Raw genomic sequence first — 22,663 nt, forward strand, 5'->3', positions numbered from 1 at the left:
CTTTCTCGATTAGGCTTTTTGGATATTGAAAAGATAAAACCAAATAATCTTGAGGTGTAGAAAGATTGACTCGATTTTCAGATCGGTTTGGTTTTGGTTTAGGCAAATTCTTTAACCGTTCAACTGGAATCCATTACATCAGATCACCAACAGCAACAAAACACAAAATTTGAAAAGCCGTCAAGTTCTTACATGATCCATGCCTACTCCGATAGAAAAATGGAAAAGAAAAAAAAGATCTTCCATTTGTTTAGCCTTAGAGTACGTACATGCAGCAAAAGCATAGTTTCTCTTCTGAAACTTCTTCTCTCACTCAAGCTTGAATCTTACGACGCTGTCTCAGTCTTCCACCAATACTATTTGGGTTTGGTTCAGCAGACATCTTTCGCTTGCTTCTTGTTTCTCGGTTCTCTTTGTTTGCAGAGTTAGCCATCCTCTCAGTTTCACTGCACTGAGCCTCAAGATCGATGATCACAGGAGTTGCTGGATCCACCTCTTTCACATCTAATGGCTTGAGATCACCATCAGTCACTGAAGTTTGGTTGTTCCCAGACGACAAGAAGCATAATGACTTTCTAGCTGAATCCGGATTCTTGTTTGAGCCATCATCATCATCGAGATTTTCGTCAATTTGATTGTCCTGAATCCCATCAGTTATGAGAAGGAGATGATCTCCTTCTGAAGCTTGACTATCTGCAGGAGCATCAGTTTCATCATCCTCACTTGTTTCTGACTGTTGGTTGGTTTGAATCAGATAATGTGCAACAGACTTATACCCGAGTTTATGTATCTGAGAACAAAAGAAATTCAAAGGGAAAGCCATTAACTTTTGAATCTATCCAAGGACTCAAAATCAGAATTTTCACCATGGATCATACTAATCGAAATAGCTACCTTCCTGTAAGCTGCACCAGTTGGGAGCCACCCTTTTTTTGTACGACAGAAACTGCAGTTGCAGATATCGCGACAGACTGGACAAATCCAGTCCGGATTTTCCAGAGCTTCAAGAACATGTTCTCCATATCTGTTCAATCACCAAAACATAACCTAAAACATTCAGTTCCAATCCTCATTTTGCTGAGCAAAGCAAGCTACTCAATTCCCAGTTGATTCTCACAAAAGGAATTACTCAAAAACACAGAAACAAAGAAGGTTGGAGGCTAATGTACCTCATGTATAAACAATCTCCACAGAATTGACCTCGAACAGAATGGTTACACTGGCTGCATTGGGTATGATAACCTAGCGTCTTCTGCCTGTAAAATCCACAGTAACCATTAAACACATTAGCCTCAATCCTAACCGAATCAAACTACATCTTCAGAGATAAAGCCAAGTGTACAAACCTGCACTGGTGGCAACACTTTCCTCTAACAGGGTCATAAATCCGTTTCCCATTTTTGTCACAACCATCAACAAAAAGCTCCCAAGTTCGTTCTGTGTTACCTAACAGTTTCTCATGCTCCTCAGTGTAAATCTCTGGCCTTACGCCTTCTCCTACCCACAAAACAATCTCTTCTTTAGACACTTTACCCTTCTTCAGTTCAGGTTCCTCTGCGTAGGAAACTGGTGTAGCGTTCTTCAATCTAAAGACCACAACAGAGAAGGCAATAAAAATCATTACTTTCTATTAAAAATCCTAGCTTCCTGTTAAACCCTTGATTTTGAACAGAATCCAAAGAACGAAACGAGAACCACAGAGATTGAATACGAAGAGATTACCTCGAGGATCTCCGAGAAACTGGCGGCTCCTGCTTCAATCTGATTATAAAACAGCGAAATGATTTCTCTAAAAACCCTAGATTTCTCTAAAACCCCTAATTTTGGAAGATTGAAGCAATGTGAACAAAATCGAGAGAAGTCAGTGACTGAAAACGAAGAGATTACCTTGAGGATCGTCTAGAGGAGACGGAAAGCTGAATAGGAGATGTTTCTCGACCCGGATTGGCATTAGAGTTACCGTAACGCCTTTTGGCGGGTCGGATCTCGGATTTGAGTTTGAGAGAGAGATCCATGATTCCGAGATTCTTCATCCTCTGAAGATTCTCCTTGATCCTGTCTTCTCTGCATTTCTCGTAGATCGAGACGTTTGAGTTTCCTCCTCCGACTGTTGGATTAGGGTTTGTGACGGGAATCGAACATTTCGCTCTCGTTCTCACCACAGGCATTGTGAGAGATTGATGAACTGATTTTGGATTCAAAGTTCCAATCTTTCCCTCTTTCTCTCTTTGGATCTCTGGATAAGAAGAAGAAATGAAAGATTTTTTTTTAACTTTTTAAGTGAGTGAAGCGGAACAGCAACGGTCTGGTTTTTTTACTCTTTTTAAAATTCAAAACATTTTTCACCTTTTTAGGTAAATGTGCTTAATTTGCCAACTAATGAAAACGTTGATTGGTTTGTCAAATGGAAATCATATTTATTATCTATCATACATCTGTAAATTTATTTTTCTTAAAGGGCCTTTAGGCTTTAATAACGGCCCATAAAAAATCCCAAATTGTACTACGAAGAAGAATAAGCCGCCATTCTTTATCTTTCCATTCCTTCCTGGAGATTACGCATTAATATATTTAGATCTTAGGTCTTATTAGCTTCTTTATTCGCACTTTTTTTTTTCCTCTACTCGAAGCTTAACGATCGTAACAATCATGGCGACGGCTTCAGGTACCATGATTCCTTCAATTTCTTCTTCTAATACTTTAACCTAATTCTCGATTTCTCTGTTAATTCCCGTTGATGATTAAGAATCTCGCTTCTGATATCTTCTTCTTTCTTTAAATCTATATATTAGTAAATTAGGGTTTTTACTAGTTTTGCTATTGGCTAGATTCATTTTGGCTAAATTCTGGCAAAATTGATTTTATTTTTAATGTTTGAATGTTGTTCTGATATATGTTTTCTATGGGATCTGCAGTTGCTTTTAAGTCTAGGGAAGATCACAGGAAGAAATTAGAATTAGAGGAAGCTCGTAAAGCTGGTCTCGCTCCTGCTGAGGTAGACGAAGATGGCAAAGAAATCAATCCTCACATACCTGAGTATATGTCAAAAGCTCCATGGTATCTCAAGTCTGAACAGCCGGTATATGCGAAAATTCTTCTTTCTCTTGCTTCTCTGCATTGTCTTGGTTGAGAACATTCACACTCATACTCTGTGATTTTTTTTTGTACAGAGTTTGAAGCATCAAAAAAATTGGAAAATTGAACCCGAACCCAAAAAGATATGGTATGATAGAGGTAAAAAGATCTATCAAGCTGAACAATACCGCAAGGGAGCGTGTATAAACTGTGGTGCAATGACTCACAGTTCTAAAGCATGTATGGATAGACCTCGTAAGATTGGAGCTAAATACACAAACATGAACATTGCTGCTGATGAGAAAATCGAGAGTTTTGAACTTGACTATGATGGGAAGAGGGACAGATGGAACGGTTATGATACTTCAACCTACCGTCATGTGGTAGATCGTTATGATGCTAAAGAGGAGGCACGAAAGAAGTATCTCAAGGAGCAGCAACTTAAGAAACTAGAGGAGAAGAACAATAATGAAAACGGTGATGATGCAACCAGTGATGGGGAGGAAGACCTTGACGACTTGAGGGTCGATGAAGCTAAGGTTGATGAGAGTAGGCAAATGGATTTTGCAAAGGTTGAGAAACGTGTTCGAACAACTGGTGGTGGTAGCACAGGAACTGTTAGGTATGGACTACTCTTCATCAAACATGATAACATAAGTTTAAATTGGTGTTTCTACTTGATGCACTAATGGTGTTACCTTTTCTTAATTTCAGGAATCTGCGTATCAGAGAAGACACTGCTAAATACCTGTTGAATCTTGATGTAAACTCAGCTCATTATGACCCTAAAACTCGGTCCATGCGTGAAGATCCACTTCCAGATGCAGATCCAAATGAAAAATTCTATTTGGTTAGTTTGTGATCATCGTGAATCATGTAGTTGTATCTTATATTTTGATGATATGAGAATACTAACTTTTTTTTTCTTCTTATCATCTATCCAGGGAGATAATCAATATAGAAACAGTGGCCAAGCTCTGGAGTTCAAACAGATAAACATCCATTCATGTGAAGCATTTGACAAGGGACATGACATGCATATGCAAGCGGCTCCATCCCAAGCTGAATTGCTCTATAAGAACTTTAAAGTTGCAAAGGAAAAACTGAAAACTCAGACAAAGGACACCATTATGGAAAAGTATGGGAATGCAGCTACAGAAGGTGAAATTCCGATGGAGCTTTTGCTTGGCCAAAGTGAAAGACAAATTGAGTATGACAGGGCAGGGAGGATTATGAAGGGACAGGTATAGTTTTTGATGGTTCTTTCTTGAGTCGAGTGATAGCTGTTGCGATATGAACAGCTTGAGATAAGTTTGCTTAATACGTGTTGTTTATTGTGTACAGGAGGTGATAATTCCAAAGAGCAAATATGAAGAAGATGTTCATGCTAACAATCACACAAGTGTTTGGGGATCATGGTGGAAAGATCACCAATGGGGATATAAATGTTGCCAGCAGACAATTCGCAACAGCTATTGCACAGGTTCTGCTGGAATTGAAGCTGCAGAGGCGTCCATTGATCTGATGAAGGCTAATATTGCTCGCAAAGAAGCTTCTAAAGGTTTGTGTTGTTGACTCTGTTTGTTCTTCTAGTCTCTTATTTGTTCTCATTGTATTGTAACATTTCGGAATATGTTTTGTAACATTGGTTTGTATTTTGGTGATCAGAGAGTCCGAAGAAGGTTGAAGAGAAGAAAATGGCGACATGGGGAACTGATATTCCTGAAGATTTGGAATTGAACGAGGAGGCACTTGCAAATGCTCTTAAAAAGGTAAGAAAGACGCCACAGTTTCAGTTCATATTTTCTCTTGCCAAGACTCTTGTTTCTCTGCCCTGCAAGGTTTATCTGACGTGTTGTTGTTTGTGTGCAGGAGGATCTAAGTAGGAGGGAAGAAAAAGATGAGAGGAAACGCAAATACAATGTCAATTACACCAACGATGTGACCTCCGAGGAGATGGAAGCTTACAGAATGAAGAGAGTTCACCACGAGGACCCAATGAGAAATTTCCCCGGCTGATAAATGTCTTTTCCCTTTCACCATATTAAGCTGAAGAAACCTTGTTTTTAAGTTTCATGTCTTTAAATAAGACCCTTGTTATTCATGTCATTATTTGTTACTGTCTTCATGTCCACCCAAAGATTCATTATATAACGTATGAAACTAGAATAAATTTTCTTAGCCAAATCAAATTAACCATGTTGTATATAAACCACGACCAAGCTTTATATGAATTTTGGTCCAATCAAACCGAAATCCTTTATTAAGACAAAACTGATAATGTATTGTTTGCAAAAGAGCCCTCCAAATTTGTTAAAATGTGAAAGAAAGCTAATTAAATATCAATTTATCTGTGTTTAAAGTTTTAACGAGAGGGGGCTTTTGAATTTTTTTGCTCAACTTCCAAATCGTCGCCGGCGATAGAAACCCTAGATTTGATTCTCCGTCGGTTATATCCAGCAATGTCGTTTTTTCCCCCACAGCAACAACAGACGCCTCAGCCGCTGTTTCAAACTCAGCAAACGTCGTTGTTTCAGCCGCAGCAAACCAATTCCATCTTCTCGCAATCGCAGCCGCAGCAAACCAATTCCATCTTCTCGCAATCGCAACCACAGCAAACCAATTCCATCTTCTCGCAACCGCAGCAACAACAGCAAACGTCGTTGTTTCAGCCGCAACAGTTCCAGCAGCAGCAGCAACAGCTAAATCAGCAACAGCAGCAGCAAGTACAACAACAGTTGTATTTGTTCACCAACGATAAAGCTCCGGCGAATTACAGTACTAAGTGGGCCGATCTTCATCCCGATTCTCAGAAACTCTTGCTTCAGATTGAGTATGCTTTTACTTAAACGCCTAAATTCGTTTCCTTTTTCTCCATAGGCTTTGCTTTAGTGCTTACTGTTATTTTGTTGAATTGTTCTTGTTCAGATTTTGAAATCTTAAAGAATCAATAAATTTAGAATCTTTTTGATGCCGTTGATGGTTATTGATTCTTTGTGTTATCTGTAGAGAGAAGATATTGGAGCATAGAAGTGAAAGTCAGAGATTAGATCAGTGTAGTCGACTTTATGATTCTTCTGTATCCAGTGAAGGGTTTGAGTTTGATGCTAGCCGCATTGTTCAGGTTTGTGGAGTATATCGTTTTATTGTTTCCTAGAGGAATGTTCTGGTTAGCTCAAGTTTGTATAAAGAGCTTTGTTTGTTAACTTGTGTAGGAGCTTGGTGGAATTAATACTGCCATGGACCGACAAAAAGCTGTTTTGCATGAGCTTATGATTGTTGCCAAAGATATGCTGCGTAATGCGGAGATTGCAGTTCGGTCTTTTATGATGCTACAGCCAAGATTTCCTCATTGGAAACAAGGAGGAGGAGTTGTTAGTGTTGGTTCTCAACCATCTCAGGGGCAAGGAACTAATCCAGCTCCAGCTTCTTCTGGTCAACAACAAGCTGTTACTACAACAGTTCAAGTTTCTGATTTTTACCGTGGGATTCCGAAGAAACCAACAGCTTTTCTACTGCAGACAGTTGTAAGGTTTGAGAAGTATCTTAACGAGTGTCGTCAATGGGTTGAAGAGCTGGAGCAATTGCTCGCCTTGGATTCTGACAAGTATAGTCGACATGCTTCTCTTTTAGAATCTCTTCCGAAAGTCATGTCTAATGTTCATGACTTCTTTGTTCATGTGGCTGCTAAGGTATACCGCATAATGATTCTTTCTACTAGCATTCAATGTGGAAACCCTTTTTGAACTCTGTGTAACCTTATATTGGTTTCAATTTGTTTTGTTCAGGTAGAGAGTATTCACCAATATATTGAATCAATGAGAACATCGTATCTTGCTGACCAGCGCCGAAGAGGAGAATGCCATGATCCGTTTCTTGAGGCTGATCGAAGGGAGACAGCAAAGCAGGAAGCAGCTGCTAAAAGGGTCCACCCAACTCTGCATCTTCCTGCTTCTACTACAAGTACACAACCCTCAACACAGGTTGCTGGGTTGATTGCCAGCTCAGCTACTCCTGGGGGTTCAAATCCTCCACAGACATCTGTTCCAACATCAAACCCTTCTTCAGGAGCTGGTTTTTCGTTTCTCAACACACCTGCTTCTGGACCTTCGTCTTCTCTCTTTGCTACACCATCTTCTACTGCTCCTACCTCGTCTTTGTTTGGACCATCCCCGACTCCCACACAGACGCCACTTTTTGGGTCTTCCCCGGCTTCTACATTTGGTTCTACTCAATCTTTGTTTGGCCAGACAACTCCATCACTTACTATGCCTTCACAGTTTGGAGGTACATATTCATTGTCTGTTTCCCTAATTCTCATTTGATATAGGTAGAGTTGATATCAGGATTTGTTCTTGGCGCAATCTTGAGTTCTGCTATTTGTTAATTTGTTCTTGTCATAATTAAGTTCTGTTATATGTGACCCCTTAGGTGCTACACCAGGATCAGGAGCCAGCTTTGGTTCTATGACAGTAAGTACCTTTTTCGGTTTAAAACTCTCATTTTCATCAGATATATTTTGGTAGATCATTACGCCCCAATCTAACAATTGCATTCAATGCGTGCATCCTTCAGTTATGTCCTTGGAATATTGTCTAAACCTGAACTTCTTTTTTCTCTCCCATTGCAGAAATCTTCAAGGCCAAAATCTCGAACTACACGCCGTTAGACATGGGATATCTCAAGTTTCATCCCTCAGCCTGTCAAGTGTCATCCCTCAGCCTGCAACATCGCATCGTGTACATGGCTTGAGTTCATCGTCTTCAGTTGGTGAAGTCGACTTCGGTGCAAGTTCGAAGCAGATCCGTATTCTCTTATGCACCAGTTTGTATTTGTGGCGTTATTCATTGAATTGATGATTGAATGTTCTTAAAAGCACTATCTTATTATCTCATCTTGACCCTTGACAAAAAAAAAAAAAAAAAAAAAAAAAATTATCTCATCTTGACAATGCTATTGTTGTAGAAATGAGTGTTTTTTTTACAGGAATCTTATTCATATAAAAAATAGTCACCCCGATGAAACATCTTTGCCTATCATGGTAGTTGAAAGCTGAAGTTTGCTACTACTAATTCTTCGACTGGAGAAAGTTGATACATCTTCTTGGCTAAGTACACTAGTTCCAAGAAGAATAGTGGTTAGAGGACGATCATGTGTCCCATATGTCTCAAACTCCACAACGCTCCCACGAAACTGCCATTAAACTCGCAAGTCAGAATCTTAATTGGATAATCCGTGTAATAGCCAAATAATCAGTTTTTGATGTACCTTTTCGAAAACATAAAAAGGTGTGGATTCGTTGTATCAGGCATGAAAGAGGTTATGAAGACAGCAACAGAGATCTTACTAGGAAACATGTCAGCTGCAAGACCAACTGATATCCCTCCGAGGCTATGTGCAACGAGGATAACCTTATCCTCTGAACCAAACGACTCGAGAACTTCAAGCAACGGCTTAGCGTAATCCGCCAAAGTCTGAATCTCTTCCACTTTGCTCATGTTCACACCAGAAGCCGTAAGATCAACAACGGTTACACGGTGGCCTGAAGCTTCCAGCACCGGTTTGACCTTGTACCAGCACCATGCGCCGTGGCAACCGCCGTGAACAAGAACATAATGTTTCATGTTCTCTTTCTCAATTGATTGATATTTGTCTTTTTGCTTTCTTCTAATGTTGTGGTTGTTTTGTTGTTTTTCATTTATGGTGAGACAGTTTCTCATTGAACTGTCAGTGTCACTCTCCAATTATTTTGGACCATTAGATATTACCTCGTGCGTAAATTCTATTGTTGTCTTTTTTTTTTTCCACATATTTTGTGAACAGAACAATAAAAAAACTTATTCCCATGAAAATTATTGATATTGTCATAGATATTCTTGCTTAGGGATATTTATCAGCAATCTTTAGAAGACGATCACAGAGTTCATGAGGCTTGGAAAACATAGGCATATGATCTGCATCTTTGATCTCCATCACTTCTTTAACCGGAGAGTTCTCAATCATCCATCGTTGGAAATCTACACGTATACCTTTATCTTCTCCGCATACGATATACACACGACTAATCGATCCATATCCTTGTGCCGTTAAGCTTTTAGTCCCCGTCAGATTACTAGTAATAGCCGGTGTGACTCTCATCAACATTTTGGCCAATTCATAATCCTAACAATCAGCAAAACAAACAATTCATCAAAAACAAAGTCCCCAATTAGGTTTTGTAAGAAACAGAGCATTTTCTTGAGTCTTACTTCGATAGGAGAAAGTAGATACATATTCTTCAAGTAGTTAGGTCCAAGAAAAGCAGTCTTTAGTGGATGGTCATCTGTTCCATAGCTCCCTAACTCGAAGTCCATACGTTCTTCTTCTGTAATGCTTCCGAGAAACTGCGTTTTCAATCACATCTTAAAGATCAAAATGACTCAGAATTAAAAACAATATTGTATCATACGTCTCCTTATGATCTTTGATTTCATGTACAAAACCAAAAACATGAGGTAAATAACTTAAAAAAGACTCTCAAAATTCGTTTTTGATCAACACATTTCAAATTAATCATCATGTTTATAACTAAGGAAAGGAACCCTAATAACTTGATGTACCTTTTCGAACACGTAAGAAGGTGGATTCGTTGTGTCGGGCATAAAAGAAGTAACGAAGACAGCAACAGAGATTTTACTAGGAAACATGTCGGCTGCAAGAGCAGCCGGTATTCCACCGAGGCTATGCGCGACGAGGACTACTTTATCATCCGAGCCAAAAGACTCAAGAACCTCAAGCAACGGCTTAGCGAAATCCTCCAAAGTCTGAATATCTTCTACTCTGCTCATGTTCACACCATGCGCCGTAAGATCAAAAACCGTGACACGGTGGCCGGAATGTTCAAGCATCGGCTTCACCTTGTACCAACACCACGCACCGTGGCAGCCTCCGTGAACTAGCACATAATGCTTCATCCTCTCCGTTTCTTCTTTCGTGAGTGTTTTGCCTTTTTTTGGTATGTGATGTGGCTAAAGTGACGATATGATGATTTATTATAATGGTGAGGGGGTCTCCACGTTATCGCTTTGAAATCTCACAATCGATATCAGTCAACTACTCTGTTTTGTGGCGATAATCTTGAGGTGGATCTCTCTCTCCATTATATCTATTTTTAGAATTTTCAATGATACATTTTCTTTTACCGACAAAACGTTTTTCTCAAATGTGAAAATGAGAAAGATATCAATGATTAATGAAATATTAAAGATTATTGTCCACTGAAGTGGGTGATTTGATTGATGAGATTGGGAAAATAACTTGAGATAAAGATAAAGATTTTAATATTATATTTTCAAATAAATTTCTATGGTTTGAATTACACACATAAAAATCTATGACATTTTGCAAAATTATTTGAAAAAGCATATTGATAAGTGATGACTGCTTAGGATTGGTTTCAATTCATTTACATAAAATTTTATGTCAAACTGACAATTCTAGTATCCAAATTTTGGTTTCCAATTCTGCTTTAGATACATGAACACAATCTGAATTTAAGAGAGCAAAAAAAAAAAAACAGAATCAAATCATAAGACAAAAGAAAGTTTTTTCCTTCATTTTTATTTTGTCTCTTTATTGAAAAATCAATTAGCTTTCCGTTTGGACTACGTTTGTATTTTTTGTTCCACTCCACGTAATTGTGACCTAATTCAGTAGAAAAGATAACAATGATAAATCTAAAGGGGACGTTTGGCTTTGCCGCAATAAAGAACGTTAAGAGGAGGCTCAGCTTCAGTGTAGAGAGACTTCTCATCGTTCCAAACACGAACATAGAGCTCTTGTCCTAAATACCTCCTCGACCATATTTGTGACCTTAGATTCCACATTCCTTTGTTATCCAACGACACCAATATGGTTGTCCACGATAACGGATACACCTTCATACACACAATCATCGTTGATTACTTATTAGATATTTAGATTCAATCATATTGTTTCTAAATAAGATTATTACCTGAAAAGTGTGTCTTGGAACAGCATCAACCAAGTTGTAACGTTTCCTCATGGTCACGTTCCATGTCCCTGACCCGTATCTGTAAAAGGTAATCAATTACGTACGGTTTAAGTTATGAATAACCGGAACCGGTTTAGATAACAGAGGGCAATGTGTTTGCTTACCCGACAGCATAGGCGCTAGTACCGTCCATGTGCCAAGATTGAATTGATCTTTCGTCGTTTTGGAAAACGATTTCGACGAACTCATGAAGTTCAACGTCGATAACCGATGTACCAATATGAGCCGGTCCGGTTGTTGGAGTGCTAATGATTGTCTTGAAATCGAACACGCCCGAGATGTTGTACCAATCAGCGAGTTTCAATGGTGTTGTTGGGTTGATGTATGATATTCGGTTTACTGTGTACCGAAGCTTCCCGTAGATCAATGTGGCTGCATTGGCTAGGACTAGAGTTCGGTTTATTGGTATGGTCCCGTAATGAAATGATCCTTGTGGGTTTGGCCTTGCAGCATTTGCCGTCAAATTCATCCTAAGAATCAGAAAAAGTTAAAGTCAAATTAAGCAGAACCAATCTAGACTTGTACGGTTCGATTTAGTTCGGTTATGTTCGGTTTGGTATTAATACCTAATGGTTCTTGCTTGTTTCATGGACCAATGGATATGGTAAGTAGGACCAATGGGGAGAGGCCCATATGCAGCGTTTTTGGAGCCTTGGTAACGGAGACTCGCGGTTGTGGTTAGTACCGGTTTTGTAAACCGGGTTGAGGCCACGATGAAATAGTCCCTCACAGAAGCTTTTAAAGTGACCAGGACGGTCATGGACTGACCAACGTGGACGTCAAGCGACTCATAACTCTCCTGAAGAGTGTGAGCGCCTTCTACTTCAATGAGGCTCATTGTGTGATTTTGAATCCTAAAATTTATCGATGTAGCTATACCGACATTGGATACCCGGAACTTGTATGTTTTACCTGAAGATAGACAATGAAATTAAAGACATATCAAAGACTAGAACAAGACCATGCACGATGTAATATTAAAGATTTGTTATGATGACATTACCTTGTTGACCGGTAAAGATTAAACCTTTAGAGACTCCATTGATGAGAAGAGCATCAGGAAGAGGAAGAGCAGAGCCTGCGTCGAGCGATTTTCGCAAGTCCTAGAGATCACAAGAATAGTTAAAGAAAAACATTTGAAAACATATAAACCAAATCCTTACTTTTTTAAAAACATCAAATTTGCTTTTTATTCATTCACATAGGACTTTTGAAACGATCTTGAGTGTATATCTAGGCTTTGTACTGGTATGTACCTTGTGGGTCATATTTGAGAACCAGTCAGAGACGAGGAGGGTGAAATCTCCATCGGGTGTTGGATAAGGAGTCGTAATAACAGATCTCTGGTTAATGTTGAGAGCACCAAAAGCACCACTGGCTCGGTGCAGTGACGTGGAAGCGAAGTAAGTGTAAGTACCGATTTGATCTTTAAGTTGAAACTGGTAAGTCCAGTTCGAGTTTGGTTGGATCGGACAGTTTGTTCCCAATACTCCATCTTGCCACGATGTCCTCCTCTGCTTCACTCCATTCCTACACATATATTACAAAACCGTGTTAAAGGTTTTTTTTCATATTTGTCTAAGCGCACAAATACAATCAGTTATATAGTTACATACCAGGTGATGAGGAATGGCTCGTCCAGCTTGTTAATGAGATTAACAACAATGTTGTTGTTTGTGACCGCTTCAATCGCTGGACCAGGGAACTGTCCATTGATAAGAATGACCTACATCGTTCGTACCAAAGTATATAATATCAAAAATTTCATAACGACAATTAACATACTTAAAAAGAGCAAAGAGTGTATGTATTCATACCTGTTGAGGAACACCTAAAGGAGATCTTGTACCATAAGTAACAGTCCAAGTGTAGAACATATATGGGTCTTCTGCATTAACCAAAACAGAGCCTAACCAAAACAGGGCTCCTATGAATAATTTACATACCAGGAGATTGGTCTGTTTCATTTTTGTAAGACGAATAGAATATATAATCTTGATCTCTCTTAATACAAGATTCAAGATCAAGAATTAGACTTGTTTGTATGTGTTATGGGTTCCACCTCAGGACGATCTTATATACATGTACGAAGCTAGAGATGGGACTAAGTAAGTGTTTTAGTATATTATTAAGTTTTGTCAGCGAGGACGACGTGAATCCCCATGCATCACAAAAAAGCCTCAATTGCTCTTTTGCGGCGTACTTCATGCAAAATGCTTGCCTTGACAACTTTTTAATTTAAATTTTACGCGATTTAGTAGACATGATGAGATTTGTAATTATATATGTGTGTGTACTACTATAATTTCTCAAATTACCAAGTTTTTCTTTGTCGGCAAGAGTATTAGTTATATTTGGCCCTACTAAGTAGTGTCGGTCACTATTATAACCAAACGTTTAATTAGTCAAAAGAAGAGAAAAATAAACCCATGCAATACAAAATTTATATTCTTAAATACAATAATGTGTGTTGTAGAAGTGTTATTGATCCAGTAGTTGATCTATACACTAATAGCTTATATATGCAATTCAAGTTTAGATTTTTTAAAAATCAGAACTAGGTTGATAGGGTGACTTAGTATTAGTAAGGTAGCAAATGACTTGGTAGTAGTGCACACAATTTTTTCAGATTTGACTATGGAAGTTCCAAAATACATTAAAATAAAATAAATCAGTATAGAAAAGTAGATCTTGATCTATGATTAAATTCTTTGTTCCCTCATACGTAAAATAGTATAAATATATAGGTTGACTTTAAAATTTGGTGTATGGCAATAGAATCTATAATTAAGAAAACCAACAATCACGAGCACATAATTGATTTCTTAAACTAACTAAAACATAAGGAGTGTGCTTCTAAGTTATACCTCACAAGATTCCAATTAGCATTAACTAGTTTTTGTAAACTAAAGTTAAAAGTAAGTGAAGTCAAACCAAATGATATTTACTCCAAACCATGAGAAACAAGGTGATGCATCCCTAGAAGAGATCACATATTGGGAACAGAAAGAAACTCAAATTAATCACACATGAATTCTTTATCACTAATTAAGCTCGCTTGTATCATGTGAATCTGTATATCCTAATGTATTTATATGACATAAAATGTATTTATACGTAAAATGTGTACTAACATGCATGTGTATGTATGCTTCCTCCGTCCTCATCTTACGAAGCTTGTCTTGAAACTAGCAAATCGATTTCAGAGCCATTAATGGATTCATCCTTTTAATTTGGAGTTTAAGAAGTTTCATGCCTTTATTCCTTAATCTCTCAAATGTTGATTTTATGTACATTAAGGTTCTACAAAACAAAACTCTTTAAACAATGTACAATTCCTATGACTCAGTGACTAATTTGCAATTGTAGTAGAAATAAATCATAGTGGCTTAAAGTGGATGTATCACAAATAGTTTTTATCGTTACCAATAATCTCCACAAGAACATTGTCCATTCTCAAAGCAATGAAACCGAGTAGAGTCCCTTACGGTTATCTTCCTCTTTGTGATGTTCGATATGAACTTAATAGCACCGTGACAATCCACACAAGACCTCAAGTTCTTAAACACCTTAATCGCCGTTCCTTCTTCTGTCGATAGAATTGCAAATGCAACAGCAAGTTTCTCGCTATGATACACAAGATTCTCTTCTTTTTGTTCATCTTCTACATCGTGCAATACAAGACTCGTAGCCGGAACATACCCTTCTTCTTTCATCTTCTTCCTCAATTCCCTCAAGAACTCAACTATTTGGTTATACATTGGATGCGAAGTATCCGCTGCTATGAATACATGACGCTTCCGTTTTATCTCGGTCCAGCTTGAACCAGGCCTTTTGGTGACTCCGATTTCTTGCATTCTCTTTCTCATTTTCCCTTCTTCCTCCCATTTACCTGCTGCAGCATAGATGTTAGCCATTGTAACATAAGTAACAGGATTTTCGGGTTCTATCTTGAACAGTTCTTGAGCCGCTTCCTCTGCTAGGTCAATGTTTCCGTAAGTGCTACACCCACCGAGCACAGAAGCCCACAGAAACTTACTCGGTTTCATCGGCATTTCACTAATGACGCTCTTTAACTGTTCGAATCTTCCAGACCGAGCTAAAAGATCAACAAGACAAGTGTAATGATCAGAAGTATGAGATAACCTGTGTTTCTCAGTTATAGAATAGAAGAATTCGAGTCCTTTTTCGACCAATCCGGCATGAGTACAAGCGGAGAGGACGTTTACAAAGGTAACATGGTCAGGTTTAGTGCCGGATTTGAGGAGCAAGTCGAAATATTTCAAGGCTTCATCAGGTTGCCCATTCTGAGCACACCCTCCGATCAAAGAAGTCCAAGAAACTAAATCGGGTTTAGGACATCCATCGACAACGTGTTTTGCACTTTCAATATTTCCACATTTGGTGTACATATCTACAAGAGAGCTTGATGCAAAAGAGTAAGGATCAAACCCAACTCTTGTCATATATCCATGAACTTGCTTCCCTAGCTCTTCTGTTGTGAGATCAGCACAAGCATTCAAGACTCCAGCAAAAGTGTATTCATTGGGCCGTTCACAAGAACCTACCAACTCGGAAAACAAAGAAAACCCTTCCCGCCATCTACTAGACTTGAAATATCTATCTATCATTGATGTCCACGAGACAACATCTTTCTCAACAATCTTATCAAATATGTTTCTTGCTTCATCGATACAGCCACATTTTCCATACATATCCATCAATGAACTCCAAAGCACTTCATCTGAATCCAAACCAGCTCGAACGATATGCCCATGAATCTCTTTCCCTCTACGGATACATTTAACCGCAGCAGCAGCAGCTACTGCAATAGAAACTGTAAAAATGTTTGGTCTTGAATTCGGTACCCGTTGCATCAAACTATACAACACCAATGCCTCTTCAGGCTGATCCTTCTTAACATAACCCGTAACCATAGCCGTCCACGAATAACTATCTTTTTCAGTCATTTCATCAAACAACTTCCTCGCTTCCTCAAGCAACCCAACCTCCGCATACCCATTAACCATTACATTCCACGAACACAAATCTCTATTCGGCATTTCGTCGAACACCTTCCGTGCATCAACCAAGCTACCACATTTCGCATACATTCTCAAAAGACGGTTCCATATAACAATCCCAGGTACAAACCCAGAAGTCCTAATGTGTTCATGGACCTTCTTACCTTCTTCAAGAGCACGTGTTTGGCTACAAACTTGAATGAGATTGCAATAAGTAGAAGCAGGTGGCTTCTTAGCCCGACCCAGAAGTTGAACAGCTTCTCTTAAGAGCTTCTGTCCACATAATACATCAATGGCTTCACCAAATCTATTAGCTCTACATAATCGCTCCACCACAACACCACCGTCCTCATGGTTCGGATTGAAGAACTTTTTATCTGAAAACCGCTTCAGTGAGGCGTGAAAAGATGATAGATTTCTCTTTAATATAAATCCATGGAGAGTAGTTAACTTTCTCGCATTTGAATGATTCATCTTCTTCACCAAAACAAAAAGAGTTCAAATTCAAAGATCTCGTCGGCGGCAACATAAGAAATCCACCGATTGCTTTACTCTTAAGAAACCCTCTACCTGACTTCGAAGGTTCCACAATCTTTGTAAAAAATCAAAAGTAAAAACAAAAAAGCTCCGATGCCGGGAATCGAACCCGGGTCTCCTGGGTGAAAGCCAGATATCCTAACCGCTGGACGACATCGGATTTGTTGTTCTATCTCTCATTAAGAGAAATATAAATCCAACATTATATAGATTTTGTTTTTGTCGTACCCAACATTATATTTAATTTTTTGCTGAATCATTATTTTATTTTAAAATGGAATCACGCTTTGTTCCTTGTTTGTCACTAGAAAACAGCATCTTATTTCATTATTCATCTTTTTACAAGATAAAACTAAGACCATCCAAACATTCAACCTTTTAGTTGTAGAGAATGAAAGAATCTTTGAAACTATAAACATCCATTGTTTGCCAAATCACCAATAAATATCTACAGATACATTATTCGATTAGAATATATATGTATAGATAATCATTCACAATTTTGATTGGTTTTTTCAAAAAAATTGATCCAAGAGTTTAGTTCGAAATTTCTGTTGAAATATAAGTGACTCATTTTCAAGTAAAAGTTGAACTATCTACATATATATTTTTGGAGCTATTTTAGCAAATAAATCCTAGACTTGAACTTATTTACAACTCAATGCCATTAGCATTAAATCTTTTTTCCAAACTAATTAATTTTACTTTACATTCTTAATTTAAATTGTCAATCACATTATCAATCAAATTTAATCCAAACAAACTTCACATCAATCCCTTAAAATTAGCATAAACATATTTGTTAACAATATTTAAAACAAAATTTTTTGTTTAAATAAATATTATTCTTACTAAAAGTTTTTGTTTAAATAAATAAATCATGTATTTGAACTTATTTACAATGTCATGTTACTGACATTAATTATTTAGGAATGAAAATATTTAATTAAAGATCTAAATCTTCTAAATCTTCTAAATCCTTACTTTTAGATTTATTGTGTCATTACCTTAAAGGTAACAAATATTAACTTTTTAAATATAATTATTTATATATTTAAACTTAATAAAACATTATCAATATTTAAACTTATAAAAAGTTTAATATGTCACAATTTTTTAACATCATTATATAATATATAGAGTTTAAAAAAAATTCAAATTTTTTCCCTTATATTTTGTGATTCGAAATTTTAAAAATAAACATATATTAACCAATTGGCAAAAAATGTGTGGGTTCAACGTCCCGCATCGACTAAAATATTTAGACAATGATTCGTAAACATATCATAAATAAGATCAACATTAATAAAATCAATGGGTTTTTTTACGAGACGGGTTTGGCATGAAGAGTTTGGCATAACGTTATTTAATAACAACTGTAAATTATAAAATAAAAATATTTTATAAATAGATACAATTTACAAATATTTATATATACTAACTTTAAAAATAAATTGTTCCGCAGTACGCCGCAGATTAAAATCTAGTAAAATTCTATTATTGATGACAAATATTATAAAATTCTAAAATTTCGAAATTATATGACTGAAACGAAAACCAAATAATCAACCCATGGGATTCTTACTTAGATTAACCAAAGACATCATTGGATTCTGGCAGATAGAAACGAAGAAGAACCTTATCCTCAAATTAGCTAGACAGAGCAAAAGCCATCGTTTGTTAAGAACAATAATACAAAAAAAGTTAGGGACACGTGTCGCGAACCCACGATCGAGAATCTAATCAATCAACGGCATCAAAATCTCGACGTCTTTATTACAAACAAAGTCGAGACGTTTCAGTTCCTCCTTGAAAGAAAAAAACGATTCTCATGATAAAGAATCTGGATTAGTTGGACACGTGTCCTGGTATAGTTGGCTAACAGTGAGCCGTTTCTTTTGGTCCGTCCGTTAGATTCCTTGTGGTCTTTATTGTTTATAGGTCCTAGGCATTTTACATGCTACTGTGTTTCGGAATATCTTTTTGTTAGAGGAATCAAATGTTATTTTGAAAAAATTGAATGCTATTTTAAAATTGAAAGAAATTTGTATTTGGCTAGCAGGAAAAAGCATGGAATAAAGTAGCTTTGCGTACTGGGATCTTTTACATTGGATTATGCGAAAGATCCTTTTTTCTCATTTTGCTAGAGAATTCTTGAGTTTTATTTCATATAATAATATTAAGTATAATTCACCTTTTGAACGATATAAGTTTTGATTAGTAAAAAAAATGGATGAGTAGTGGAATAATTTGCAAGAAATAATGGTGCTACATAAGAATGATCAACCTAGTTTCTTGAAAAGAATATCAACACTGAAATGAACAAAAATATTCATAATACGATAACCAAAACCAACTAAACCATGAAAAGGGCACTTATAAACACAAAGGTTACGTGATTTCTTGAAACTAATGCTCACCGTGAATGTAAATGGACGTTGCGTGTGGTAAAAATAAAGAAAAGACAAAGAGATCTTTTGACCACTTCACTCTTTTAAAATCACATACGTATGTGTCGATTTCTAATACAGCTAGTAGCTTGTGTTAGCAAAATTTAGTATAATTTTTTTCCGGGTAAAATGTTTAGTATAATTTTTTAGTAAAATTTAGCAAAATTTAGTATAATTTTTCTATTCGAAAAGATAAACTAAAGCGAATATGTCCTATACTAGTAAAGATTAATTATTTATACGGCTCTACTAATTTAGTCTAGTTATATGATAGTAGTACAAACTGAAGTACGAATTTATGTATCGTACTACTTGCATAAACGTACATGTGGTTTTGCCTATCTAAGAACATCGTTTAATTAAACCCGATTGTATAGTTTGAATGTTTTATCGGTTTTTAAACGAGTGGTTCGAATTCCATGAAACCGAGATTTCAGTATAGCTCTGTGTTTGAGATACAATAACAAATACATGAATCCATAGCCCATAGGCCATACACGGTTATGCCCATTCGGTATTGTTGGTCTAGCAAAGTTATTTCTGACGATGTGCTACATGTACTATGTGGTACATACCTTTTTTATATTCAACATTTAATCTCATATCATGTTGACTATAAATGTATAACTTTCAAGCTCATAACATTTAGGTTATAAAAAGTCAATATTTGTTGTAGTCTAAATCTTCTTTATTTCAAACGTAATTTTTTACTCCAAAAAAGTGTAACTTATCTACTTTTAATTGTTAAAGTAGGAAAATAAAATTTGATTTTTCTTTAAAAAAGTAGAAAATTGTTAATTTTGTACAAATAAATTTGATCTTTCTTAGTTATAGTTTGATTTTGTTAATTCCTTATTTTTAATTTTTTATCCAATAATTGAGTTGCTTTATTTTATTTTTAGTCTTTCAACAGATTCTTTTTATATTATCTTTAATAAATATTTTAGTGGGATATTTCACAGCCTGAACCACTCCATATGCAGAAAATAGTGTTTGTAAAATATTATAGATTCTTCAGAATCCTCTTTTTAAGACTAATTTGGGAAAATATTAAATACAGGATAACAGGAATATGAGAATCTTGAATGAGAAGAGCACTAAAAACAAAATAAATAACAAGTTTCCCAAAACTGAAAATTGTAATATAATTAATAGCCGAATTAAAAGGAAAAAAATCCTTAAAGAAAAATATAAAAAAAGAGAAGAATAAATATATATAAGTGAGTGTAACGATTCGCCGCGTGTGTACGGGCATCACAAAAAGATTCTTTCTTCCATTTAAAGATAAATCTAATTTTAATATTGACAAAAACACCCTCAAGTCTCCACTTATTTACAGCGGCTACGGTTCACCGCGTCCTTCTTCTTCTTCCCTAATCTCATTTTTTTTTTGTTCTCATTTATCTTCTTCAGCATCTTCATCATCTTCTTCTATATATACCTCTTTAAGCTTGCTTCTCTTTGTCTTTATCTTGTCCGATGGTTCAAACAGAAACCGATCAAAGGATGGGTCTTAATCTGAATTTGTCTATCTACTCTTTACCAAAACCCTTATCTCAATTTCTCGATGAAGTGTCGAGGATCAAAGACAATCATTCCAAACTGTCTGAAATCGATGGTTATGTCGGAAAATTAGAGGAAGAAAGGAACAAAATCGATGTTTTTAAACGAGAACTCCCTTTATGCATGCTCTTATTGAACGAAGGTATCTTTTATTAAAATTCTCTCCTTTTCTTTTTTTTATCTTCTCTAATCGATTCGTGTTTTTGTTTAAAGAGATTGTTTTTCTCTGTGTAGCGATTGGGGCGTTGAAGGATGAGGCTAGAAAAGGGTTATCACTGATGGCATCTAATGGGAAATTCGATGATGTTGAAAGGGCAAAACCGGAAACTGATAAGAAGAGCTGGATGAGCTCTGCCCAGTTATGGATCTCGAACCCTAATTCCCAATTCCGATCGGTACGATCAAAAAGCAACCCTTTTTATGTTTTGTGAAGAATCATATGTTGTGTGATTGATCTTGTTGACCTTATGATCATGTTTTGACAGACAAATGAAGAAGAAGAAGATCGGTGTGTGAGTCAGAACCCATTTCAGACATGTAATTACCCTAATCAAGGAGGGGTATTTATGCCATTTAACCGTCCCCCACCTCCTCCACCACCAGCTCCTCTGTCTCTCATGACTCCAACATCAGAGATGATGATGGATTATAGCAGAATTGAGCAGAGTCATCATCATCATCAATTCAATAAACCTTCTTCACAGAGTCATCACATTCAGAAGAAAGAGCAGAGAAGGAGATGGTCACAGGAACTTCACCGTAAATTTGTTGATGCTCTTCATAGGCTTGGAGGGCCACAAGGTTAGTCCTTAACCTTAGTAAAGGATCAAACTTTGCTTTAGATTTGATTGATTGATTATACTGAGATTGTTTTGTATTGTTGTTGTTGTTGTTGTTGTTGTTGTTGTGAGACAGTTGCTACACCAAAGCAGATTAGAGATTTGATGAAAGTTGATGGTTTAACCAATGATGAAGTCAAGAGCCATTTACAAGTAAAAGTTCTCATCTTTTACAGTAACTTAAACTTTGATGTGTGGATGAATGAATGATTTTGACAGTGCGGTGAAATGAAATTGTTATTGCAGAAATATAGAATGCATATCCGTAAGCATCCGCTGCATCCGACAAAGACTTTGTCATCGTCGGATCAGCCAGGTGTGTTAGAGAGAGAATCGCAGAGCTTAATAAGTTTGTCGAGGTCGGATTCGCCACAAAGCCCACTTGTTGCAAGAGGGTTGTTCAGTAGTAATGTTGGTCATAGCTCAGAGGAAGATGAGGAGGAGGAGGATGAAGAGGAGGAGAAGTCTGATGGACGTAGTAGCTGTAGAAATGATGAAACAAAGAAGAAGAGACAAGTGTTGGATCTTGAGCTTTGAAAGTCTGCATAGTGAATGATATAATCTTTACCAACTTATGTTATATATGCTCAAAACTTTGAGTTTGTTCGGGAGTTTTTGTAGATGTAAACATGAGAGTTGAAATAAGGAAGAGGATTTTGAGCAAAAAGTAGGGTTTGTTTTTGCAAGAGGAAATAGATAGAGAAGAGTGTTCGAAATCCTCTGTGTTTTTTTTTTTTTTTTTTTTTTACTTCATAAGTAAGATAAACTCATATATCAAAGATTTTGTTTTTATACTTATTACAGTCTCAACCATGTGAATGAAGGAGTCATTTGTTTAGTTTTACCAGCTCGTCATACTAATTACCTTTTACCTTCGAAAACAGAGGATGAAGAAACATCACAATCTTTGTCTCTTTCTGTAACTCATCGTTTTCTACAAATCTACGTAATCTGAGAGAATAAGTAAGGGGAAAAAAAATAAGAATCTTTTATTGCATAAAATCGTACGAAAAGATAAGATTTTTCGTCTGAAAAACGACAAGATTTATTTTCACTATTGAAGGAATTGACAATGTATATAGAAAAAATCTACTCACTGATTAGTGATTTGATGAATAGTTT

General features: G+C 36.7%; 8 protein-coding genes and 1 non-coding gene across 16 annotated transcripts; 3 read left to right on the forward strand and 6 right to left on the reverse strand.

Annotated features, from left to right (window-relative positions):
- On the reverse strand, positions 1 to 2,371 carry AT4G37110 (Zinc-finger domain of monoamine-oxidase A repressor R1). Of its 4 annotated transcripts, NM_119874.5 has the most exons (6): positions 1,888 to 2,371; positions 1,723 to 1,761; positions 1,347 to 1,586; positions 1,170 to 1,256; positions 895 to 1,024; positions 1 to 790 (listed from the first exon to the last, which is right to left on the reverse strand). In NM_119874.5, the coding sequence occupies exons 1-6, from the start codon at positions 2,166 to 2,168 to the stop codon at positions 314 to 316; spliced, it is 1,254 nt and encodes a 417-aa protein (NP_195428.3). In that variant the 5' UTR covers positions 2,169 to 2,371; the 3' UTR covers positions 1 to 313. The 4 variants fall into 4 exon arrangements, with proteins under 4 accessions (NP_195428.3, NP_001329782.1, NP_001329783.1 ...); NM_001342430.1 differs by lacking the exon at positions 1,723 to 1,761; NM_001342432.1 differs by having other exon boundaries at positions 50 to 790; positions 1,347 to 1,761; positions 1,888 to 2,329.
- A 115-nt stretch (positions 2,372 to 2,486) lies between these two features.
- Positions 2,487 to 5,325, forward strand: SMP2 (Pre-mRNA splicing Prp18-interacting factor). Its single transcript, NM_119875.4, has 8 exons — positions 2,487 to 2,665; positions 2,916 to 3,079; positions 3,171 to 3,697; positions 3,790 to 3,925; positions 4,020 to 4,319; positions 4,420 to 4,636; positions 4,744 to 4,847; positions 4,948 to 5,325. Exons 1-8 carry the CDS (start codon positions 2,650 to 2,652, stop codon positions 5,092 to 5,094), a joined length of 1,611 nt encoding a protein of 536 aa, NP_568017.1. The 5' UTR covers positions 2,487 to 2,649; the 3' UTR covers positions 5,095 to 5,325.
- AT4G37130 (hydroxyproline-rich glycoprotein family protein) lies at positions 5,326 to 7,983 on the forward strand. Its single transcript, NM_119876.4, has 6 exons — positions 5,326 to 5,908; positions 6,085 to 6,199; positions 6,291 to 6,767; positions 6,864 to 7,362; positions 7,507 to 7,547; positions 7,706 to 7,983. The coding sequence occupies exons 1-6, from the start codon at positions 5,538 to 5,540 to the stop codon at positions 7,742 to 7,744; spliced, it is 1,542 nt and encodes a 513-aa protein (NP_195430.2). The 5' UTR covers positions 5,326 to 5,537; the 3' UTR covers positions 7,745 to 7,983.
- On the reverse strand, positions 7,984 to 8,777 carry MEE69 (alpha/beta-Hydrolases superfamily protein). Of its 2 annotated transcripts, none has more exons than NM_001342433.1 (2): positions 8,423 to 8,742; positions 7,984 to 8,268 (listed from the first exon to the last, which is right to left on the reverse strand). In NM_001342433.1, exons 1-2 carry the CDS (start codon positions 8,697 to 8,699, stop codon positions 8,243 to 8,245), a joined length of 303 nt encoding a protein of 100 aa, NP_001329142.1. In that variant the 5' UTR covers positions 8,700 to 8,742; the 3' UTR covers positions 7,984 to 8,242. The 2 variants fall into 2 exon arrangements, with proteins under 2 accessions (NP_001329142.1, NP_195431.2); NM_119877.3 differs by having other exon boundaries at positions 8,009 to 8,268; positions 8,344 to 8,777.
- A 64-nt stretch (positions 8,778 to 8,841) lies between these two features.
- MES9 (methyl esterase 9) lies at positions 8,842 to 10,250 on the reverse strand. The gene is made up of 3 exons (NM_119878.5): positions 9,675 to 10,250; positions 9,324 to 9,458; positions 8,842 to 9,237 (listed from the first exon to the last, which is right to left on the reverse strand). The coding sequence occupies exons 1-3, from the start codon at positions 10,026 to 10,028 to the stop codon at positions 8,956 to 8,958; spliced, it is 771 nt and encodes a 256-aa protein (NP_195432.1). The 5' UTR covers positions 10,029 to 10,250; the 3' UTR covers positions 8,842 to 8,955.
- A 232-nt stretch (positions 10,251 to 10,482) lies between these two features.
- sks15 (SKU5 similar 15) lies at positions 10,483 to 13,247 on the reverse strand (the record flags this gene model as incomplete). 2 transcript variants are annotated; one of them, NM_119879.3, is made up of 8 exons in its annotated part: positions 10,483 to 10,991; positions 11,069 to 11,147; positions 11,233 to 11,598; positions 11,695 to 12,040; positions 12,132 to 12,231; positions 12,385 to 12,658; positions 12,745 to 12,854; positions 12,946 to 13,247. In NM_119879.3, the coding sequence occupies 8 exons, from the start codon at positions 13,093 to 13,095 to the stop codon at positions 10,791 to 10,793; spliced, it is 1,626 nt and encodes a 541-aa protein (NP_195433.1). In that variant the 3' UTR covers positions 10,483 to 10,790. The 2 variants fall into 2 exon arrangements, with proteins under 2 accessions (NP_195433.1, NP_001329607.1); NM_001342434.1 differs by having other exon boundaries at positions 10,676 to 10,991; positions 11,069 to 11,598; positions 12,946 to 13,095.
- A 1,134-nt stretch (positions 13,248 to 14,381) lies between these two features.
- Positions 14,382 to 16,626, reverse strand: AT4G37170 (Pentatricopeptide repeat (PPR) superfamily protein; the record flags this gene model as incomplete). The annotated part of the gene is made up of 1 exon (NM_119880.2): positions 14,382 to 16,626. The coding sequence occupies one exon, from the start codon at positions 16,624 to 16,626 to the stop codon at positions 14,551 to 14,553; it is 2,076 nt and encodes a 691-aa protein (NP_195434.1). The 3' UTR covers positions 14,382 to 14,550.
- Positions 16,627 to 16,777: 151 nt separating this feature from the next.
- On the reverse strand, positions 16,778 to 16,849 carry AT4G37175. The gene has a single exon. It is a non-coding gene; the product is annotated as a tRNA-Glu (tRNA).
- A 3,549-nt stretch (positions 16,850 to 20,398) lies between these two features.
- Positions 20,399 to 22,475, forward strand: AT4G37180 (Homeodomain-like superfamily protein). Of its 3 annotated transcripts, none has more exons than NM_119881.3 (5): positions 20,399 to 20,844; positions 20,937 to 21,097; positions 21,188 to 21,503; positions 21,618 to 21,694; positions 21,788 to 22,397. In NM_119881.3, exons 1-5 carry the CDS (start codon positions 20,619 to 20,621, stop codon positions 22,076 to 22,078), a joined length of 1,071 nt encoding a protein of 356 aa, NP_568018.1. In that variant the 5' UTR covers positions 20,399 to 20,618; the 3' UTR covers positions 22,079 to 22,397. The 3 variants fall into 3 exon arrangements, with proteins under 3 accessions (NP_568018.1, NP_001329349.1, NP_849513.1); NM_179182.2 differs by having other exon boundaries at positions 20,535 to 20,844; positions 20,916 to 21,097; positions 21,788 to 22,475; NM_001342435.1 differs by having other exon boundaries at positions 20,512 to 20,844; positions 21,618 to 22,338.
- The last annotated feature ends 188 nt before the right edge of the window (positions 22,476 to 22,663 follow it).

Source organism: Arabidopsis thaliana, chromosome 4 (genome assembly GCF_000001735.4).
Source record: "Arabidopsis thaliana chromosome 4, partial sequence".
Classification (NCBI taxonomy): Eukaryota; Viridiplantae; Streptophyta; class Magnoliopsida; order Brassicales; family Brassicaceae; genus Arabidopsis; species Arabidopsis thaliana.